Source organism: Lepeophtheirus salmonis, unplaced genomic scaffold (assembly GCF_016086655.4).
Source record: "Lepeophtheirus salmonis unplaced genomic scaffold, UVic_Lsal_1.4 unplaced_contig_9351_pilon, whole genome shotgun sequence".
NCBI classification, from domain to species: domain Eukaryota; kingdom Metazoa; phylum Arthropoda; class Copepoda; order Siphonostomatoida; family Caligidae; genus Lepeophtheirus; species Lepeophtheirus salmonis.
The window spans coordinates 32,422-40,429 of record NW_027296801.1 but is presented as its reverse complement, the minus strand read 5'-3'; the positions used below and the strand labels follow the sequence as shown (position 1 = coordinate 40,429).

The 8,008-nt window shown below is 31.8% G+C and overlaps 2 protein-coding genes across 2 annotated transcripts; both read right to left on the bottom strand.

Annotated features, from left to right (window-relative positions):
* Window positions 1–1,711: 1,711 nt before the first annotated feature.
* On the bottom strand, window positions 1,712–2,173 carry LOC121123423 (cuticle protein 19.8-like; the record flags this gene model as incomplete). Its single annotated transcript, XM_040718544.2, has 1 exon — window positions 1,712–2,173. A coding segment is annotated over one exon (408 nt), but the record flags the coding sequence as incomplete, so codon positions are not given.
* A 4,354-nt stretch (window positions 2,174–6,527) lies between these two features.
* Window positions 6,528–7,203, bottom strand: LOC121123441 (cuticle protein 8-like). The gene is made up of 2 exons (XM_040718559.2): window positions 7,121–7,203; window positions 6,528–7,046 (listed from the first exon to the last, which is right to left on the bottom strand). The coding sequence occupies exons 1-2, from the start codon at window positions 7,124–7,126 to the stop codon at window positions 6,582–6,584; spliced, it is 471 nt and encodes a 156-aa protein (XP_040574493.1). The 5' UTR covers window positions 7,127–7,203; the 3' UTR covers window positions 6,528–6,581.
* Between the last annotated feature and the right edge of the window lie 805 nt (window positions 7,204–8,008).

Here is an 8,008-nt window from a genome sequence, read left to right as displayed (position 1 = left end):
ATAGACAATGTATTTAGACTAAGTAAGATAATTATAACTTATAAACTCTAAATATCCATATTTGTGTTGACATTTTCTTTCAAGTTCTCAATTATTTCAACCTAAAATTATATATAACATTTTACTCACTAGGCATAATTATTAACTATAGTCTAATTTGCATATCTTCAAAATACATCAACTTAAATCCATTTAATGTCTTCAAAAATTAAGATACTCCATGATTTTTGACTTTGTGTTTCAATAAAATATAAATAAAATTCTTAATTTAAGGAAAAGTTTTGGCATCAACTTCCAAATTTAAAATCCTAGAACAGTGAACTTTTTAAAAGAGTGAATACATTACTTAAAAAACCAATTTATAGTTTACTCACTCAATACTAAATTCTAAACGCCTGCAATATTTCATTACTATGACGATATCGTTATTTATTAGATCAAAAATATGTATAGGAATGTGATATATTTTCAAACATACAAGTATCTAAATATAATTTTTCACTTGATAAATGTCTCTTAAGTATAATTATTGTTACATTTCAAAGTTTATTCATGACAGTTAACAAGATTTTCTACGAATGAAGACTCAATTTAGTCAAATTGTACCAACTCACTGAATACTTCTATTGAATATCATAGTCAAATAGTGAGAGGCCCTAATCTTCTTAATGGACCATCCTTTTAGATTGAAGTACACAGAAGAGCTGATGTTATTATAAATTCCTCAGGAGTGAAACTTTGTTTTCTTAATTTAGATATCCGATGGAAAGTCGTTTAATGAAGATGGATTATCATCTCTTACAAATTTAATATGTATGACATATCAAGATTGATCCATCAACATTTTTAACAGTTTGTTTCTCAAAATACTTAGTATGAGTATTCCTAGGCTTTTATGTATGATTCAAGGAAAACAATTCTTATAAACGGGTTAAGCTTTTATTTACAGAGTTTTTGCTTCTATACGTGTTATGAAAAAAATAATGAGACACCTGTTCAATTTAGAGTTTTTTAGTTTGATTTGTAGTTTCTATTGAATTAAGAATAACAGAGTCTAAATTGATTTCTTAAGGAAGGAAGTTTCTATATATTTATTAATGTTTTGAAGTACATTGAAGAAAATTGTCCCTCAAAACTTTAATTTTAGCTTAATAATTTATCATTTCCTTTTACGAAAATGTTTATTGAAAAATGTAAGATATTTACACTGGCGCCTAGGAAAATATACAAAATCTTAAACCAATCTGGTTTAATATACTCTTCTGAAAAGAAATTTATGTTTCAATCCAATTTATAATTTTAAACTATTCATATCGCCGTTATTTTTAAATATTTTGATAATTTAGAAATTAGATTATTGTTTTGCTAATGTTGACAAATGTTACAAAAACGAATTTTATTCTTTGACAGGGGCTTAAATAACATTCTGATGATTGAACATGGAAATATGTTTTTACCATTAATAATTCTTGAGCAATAAATATTGGCAGCATGACAAACTGAAACAAATAATTATGCAATTAGCATTCGTGATTAATTATTGACTGTTGATTTATATTTAATCAAAGCAATTAGATTATATTATTTATCGTATCCAAAAAGTAGTTCATCATGACCTAACCTAATGTTCCTAAACTAAAGTTTTAATGTAAACCATTTTGAATGGGTCATTACTCTCTAGTGCCTACAAAGAAAAAAAAAGACTATTGAATAGGTTTTGAAATATTTATTTAAATAAATAACTAAATAAATAAAGACAGAATATTTAAGCGTGGTAGACGGGAGCAGGCTTGTAGATAGGGGCAGGCTTGTATGGAGCAGGGGCGGCGTGGTAGACGGGAGCAGGCTTGTAAGGAGCAGGAGCAGGGTGGTATGGCTCGTATTTGGCCTCTCCGGAGTAAGTAACGTCAGCAACATAGCCAGAGTAAGCATCAGCAACGTTGTAGGACACAGTTTGGATGCGACCGTCGGGAAGGGCAACAGAGTACTTTCCTTGGGTGGAGTATCCATCACGGGCCTCATCAGCTCCAAAGTTGAGTCCAGCATATTCATCACTGACAGCGTATTGGTATTGGTAGGCTGCAGGTTCTTCCTTGTAGGTAGGAGCTGCATGGTATGGTGCAGGAGCTGGGTGATAAGGAGCAGGGGCTGGGTGATAGGGAGCTGGTCTATAAGATCAGCAGGAGCAGACATGGCAACAGCCAAAAGAGCAGACAAAGCAACGAAGGACTGCAAAAGATTTTTTTTTTTTTGGTTAATTTATAATCGATATTTCAAAATAATAATTATTTTTGTTACCTTCATGTTGTAATGATATAGATTTGGAGTGAGGAATTTAACTGATAACTACTATACGGTGCAATCTTCTATTTATAGTTTCAACATAATTTTTACCTAACTCATACTCCCGTAGTACCACAATTAAACGCTGGGCGTGAACGTAACTTCGAATATTGACGCATTTTACACTACAGCATTTTAAAAAATAATAAAATATGCTTCTTCCTTCCTTAGAGACAAGTTTATGTTTTTCTTCTGAGATAGGAAGGGCGTTCATGAGAAAAAAGTGATGAATTTGTTTGCATCATGAAATAATTAGTTAAAACATTCAATGTTCATTAAAGATGATGATGTATGTCTTTCAAATTTCATGACGGAATTATAACCATGCACATATATTAGAGTTCATTTTAACACATATGTAAGGACCTCAATAGAGAGGAGTATTAACCCATTCATGCCCAACGCTGTGTATGAAAGATTCAAATAGGTATTTTGATTAGTTCTACGGAAAAAAAAACTAGCTAGTGATTTGATCCAGATGAATCAAAAACATATCAGATCAAATAAGCAAGTCTTCTTCCACTTACATCTAACAGATCATTGATTATGGGACCTCAAAAATAACTGGGGAGTACTTCATTATATTATTCGATAGGAATTGAGTCATCTTAAAAAGCTAGTTGTCTCAAGTCTCTTGACTTGAATCTTGTCACTAGAGTATTTAATTTTATAATTAAAAAAACAAAAAACATTTCTGAAAGATTTGAGCAGTTTTTAGGATATAATTGATCTCCCTCCTCTTCCCCAAGATATAAAAAAAAATTTGAAGCCTATTTCAGACTCTAACCTATTTCAGTGTAATATTTATATTATGAAATTGTAATGTTTTGTGGTCATGACGTCACCGGTATATAATTTGCCTCCCACTTGCGAATTCTGACGCTGTTGATCCTAGTACCGGCCCTGGACTCGTTCTATCAACTCCCTCTATCATAAAGCATATTGCACTCTTAGTAGAGTGATATTCAGACAAAAATATTTGTAGGACAAAGACCTCCAAAGCAAACATCCTCAAACACAATCCCCTTGAATGCAAAACATCCTTGATCTATATTTTTTTTTTAAAAAAGAAAAAGACTCTTTAGGACTCTAGCTTATATGCGAAATGACTTAATGAGGAACTTTTGATTAAATGATTGTTTTTTTCCTTTTCCAATCAACTCTTGAAGTTTTGCTACTTTTTATGTCATTTTATGATAAGTAATTCCCTACTCAGTACTGGTCACATCAAATCATACGATAAAGCATTATAAAGGTGTGAATATATACTACAAACACAGTAATACGCTTGAACAATTAAGTTGTGAATTATCGTGCGTCGAGGATGGAGGTCTCAAAGGACGACATTTGCCATATCTTACATTTTTATTATTTATTAAAACGTGTCGAAATTGACCAACAAAAATCGCAATGTTCTCTTTCGGTTTGTGTTGCATAACAGTGGTTCAGGTTATTTTTTTCTGCTCAATTCTACTCTATAAGGTAAACAACTTGACCGCTGGAAGCTGGGGATCGAACATAAGGATGGATGCATTGGTAAATAAGAGACAACAAGATATTATCAAGACAACGACAGGCCACACACATCTTTGATGAACCACCATAAGCTCCGATAGCTCGGAGGGGAAGTTTTTATGCAAAAAGCCTACCGTCCAGACCAGTCAACAAGTGACTACTACTTGTTTCTGTATATGACAAAGAGCTTGGGGGTATAAATTTTTGTAAAAAAATTTGTACGAGCTTTTTGCCAATATGGACAAGGGCTTCAAAGAAAAGGGCAGTCTAAAGTTAGATTCTCGTAAGCAACAAGTTATTAAACAGAACTGGGCATATTTGGCTTAAATCGAATGATTGTAACACTCATTATAAAGCATTAACATAAGGCAAAAAATACGAAATTACTTGTTCCCCAACCTATTAGATTATACATATTATTATTATATAATAATATTTTTTTTTTTCTACAATAGTGCATAATGAAAGAGTAGAATAAAAATCCCCAATTAAATATCTTCATATTTTATTAATAATTTGTACCTTTGGAATCTAGGAAAATAAATAAGTTGTTAGCTTCCCTACATGAATGTATATATTATAAGGAAATATATGTATTTTCATCACATAAGTAATCTAGAATGACTTCTCAAAATTATTTGTGGGTTACATTTGTGACGAAGTATCCCCAGTTTCAATCAACAAACAGATCCTACCAACCCTTTATGTACACCACTAGTTCCACGTAAAATAGCTAAAGTTTTTGGGTATCTTAATTTATCACACAAATTTGAATACAGAGCCCATCAATAACTCAAATATGTATATATTTATGAAGTATTAAAAAAATAGAATTTTCTTAATTTCTTGATTTTTGTTCAATATTGTTTTTATGTTGACACATAAAAATAATTAGTTTGAATACTTTATAGATTATTTATAAACGTATTACTACTATGATTGGATCAATGGATTTAAATCTTTATATAGAAATTTAAACTTTTAACTTAAAGTCAGACATTATCATTCGACGTTCTTGTTTTTTTTTTTTTGCATACCTTACGTGAATAGAGCTTTCTGCCTGTTTCCTTTATACTACACAAACATATCAAAATGATTATTAAAAGAGTTAAAAAATATCTGAGTGGAGTAGGCCATTTTTTTTGTTCATTGGCGTTTTTTAACGAAGGGGATTTTTGGTCCTAGGTTGATTGTCTCCATCAATCATGTATAGTAATTTTTTTTTGTATGTTAAAATAAATTACATATTAATGTAGTGTATTTTTTTGGTTGAGTATGTTTTATTTTGCTTTTTGAAAAAGCTTTTTTAAATGACAAATTTTGATTTTGTTCGGTGCAGTAGTCATTCTTCTCTAAGGATCTACAAACTGCAAAGTCCAGGGGTTGAGCTCAAGGCTAGAGAAGGGACATATTGGAATAGGCTGGAAAGTAAGCCAAATGTCTGCTGCAGAAGTTTTGGTTTATGGAATCACTCACATGATGCCCTATTGTTGTTGCGCCGACATTTACACACTTAGAGACACGGGATAAAACCAAAACTTATTTATTTTTGTTGAAGCAGTCGTTTGGTTGCCTAATGAAACCCCATAATTAAAATAATTAGGATATTATTGTAATTAAATACTACTGCAAGTTTGGGTATCCCCTCTGTATATTTTTGGGTTAGTAAAGTAACGCAGTGAAGAACGTTAAACACCATATATGACCGCACTCTTCCTTAACCTTCGGTACCCTTTTTAATGCTATCTTACTTAACTCTATGGACCACACAACTATCAATATTGGCAAACACTATTTAGCGGTGATGAGCAAACAAAATATCATCTTCCATTATAATATATGTTAATGCATTAAGCTAAATGAATGAGAATAGTAGCCATTGCATTGCTCTATTAACAATGTTATGTAAAAGGTTCATAAATTAGGGACAAATCATGTGATCAGGATATTTCATTCCTTGACATTTATAGAGCATGTAATTCGGTGAAGTACTAGTTAAATTTGTACTTATAATCATGTACACATGTGTCTACAATCTACATACATTGATAGGCGTTGAATCATTTTGCAAAATGAATAGGTATAATAGTAAATCTATGGACGTGAAATACAACACACAAAGATTGCATTGATATTTCAGGAAGAAACACAGAAAATAACATATCATTAAATGTTATTAAATGCATTAATTAACATTTAATCATTGTTAATTAGTCCTTAAACATAGTTATTTGATAGGACACATCCATTTATTAAAAGAAATGGGTGTAAAAAAACTGATCACATTAAATTAGCATTCCACTAATTGAGAAATTAATTGAAATTTTTCAAATATGTACTAGGAATTGGGCTAATAATTAGTAATTAATCCCCGTGTATTATCTATGATCATACATATGGCTACTAAATCTTATAACAATATGTCTAAGGTATGTACAAGATAAAGAATATCACGGACTTCCAAATAATTATGCAATTAGCATTCGTGATTATTTATTGTCTGTTGATTCATATTTAATAGAAGCAATTAGATTAGATTATTTATTGTATCCAAAAAAGTAGTTCATCATGACCTAACCTAATGTTCCTAAACTAAAGTTTTAATGTAAACCATTTTGAATGGGTCATTACTCTCTAGCGTCTACAAAGAAAAAAAAAAGAATATTGAATAGGTTTTGAAATATTTATTTAAATAAATAACTAAATAAATAAAGACAGAATATTTAAGCGTGGTAGACGGGAGCAGGCTTGTAGATAGGGGCAGGCTTGTATGGAGCAGGGGCGGCGTGGTAGACGGGAGCAGGCTTGTAAGGAGCAGGAGCAGGGTGGTATGGCTCGTATTTGGCCTCTCCGGAGTAAGTAACGTCAGCAACATAACCAGAGTAAGCATCAGCAACGTTGTAGGACACAGTTTGGATGCGACCGTCGGGAAGGGCAACAGAGTACTTTCCTTGGGTGGAGTATCCATCACGAGCCTCATCAGCTCCAAAGTTGAGTCCAGCATATTCATCACTGACAGCATATTGGTATTGGTAGGCTGCAGGTTCTTCTTTGTAGGTAGGAGCTGCATGGTATGGTGCAGGAGCTGGGTGATAAGGAGCAGGGGCTGGGTGATAGGGAGCTGGTCTATAAGGATCAGCAGGAGCAGACATGGCAACAGCCAAAAGAGCGGACAAAGCGACGAAGGACTGTATAGAAGAAGAAAGTATGGTCAAATCATGATGATGGACATTTGAGGGTTGGATTTGTATTGAGTACTTACCTTCATGATGTTTTGATATTGATTTGCAGTGAGGAATCTAACTGATGACTACTCCGCAGTTCAATCCTCTATTTATATATTTTTTCCAAAAATAAACGGTGAAACAATTTATGCTTCTTTGGGCGTGGATATTTTGTAACATGTACATAAGTGCTATGTTAGTACGCATTCTGACGCATAGAATTTTGTTTCCTTCTCACATTTTGTTCACCGTTTCTTTTAAAAAAAGATCTTGTGATAATTTTTTAAAGTCTTATATTGGTACACTTCTTGTATGTATAGATTTTTACATGGGAAAATATGTAATTTTTGCATATTTTTAGATGACTTCAACATAATTCATCTTTTAAAGTACTTTATTATTTTAGACTATTTATGTAACTCCTAGTGGACAGACAGATGATCAACCCCTAAGATAATCATAGTCAGAACCAAAAACAATTCATATCCTTTTTTTTAATGAACAAAATGCCTGCCCTAAAGCATGTCTTTTCATGAACAGAGAATTTAATATGAGTACACTTATGACTTCCGAAATGGAAGTTTTGTTTTTCAAAAACCTAGATGATTTTGTGATTATTTTTATTTCTAAATTAAAGCATGTCTTGTTGACATAATTATAATGTAATAACTTTGATAAAAAAATGAAATGCAATGATAATGTTATTTTTTTTTAATTTGAGCTCTTTCAAGTTTTTTTTTATGTTTCTTAGATAAACCATAAAACAATAATAATTTGACATATTTCTGAGCAATATTTTATATTGTGGTAGTTGGTGGGGTGATTTGAAGGGAGAGAGAGATAGAGGGAAGGATTAAAATAGTGAAAAATATGTAATACTTTTTGAATAAGAATCACACATCTTGAGGGAGATGAGTCTACTAAAT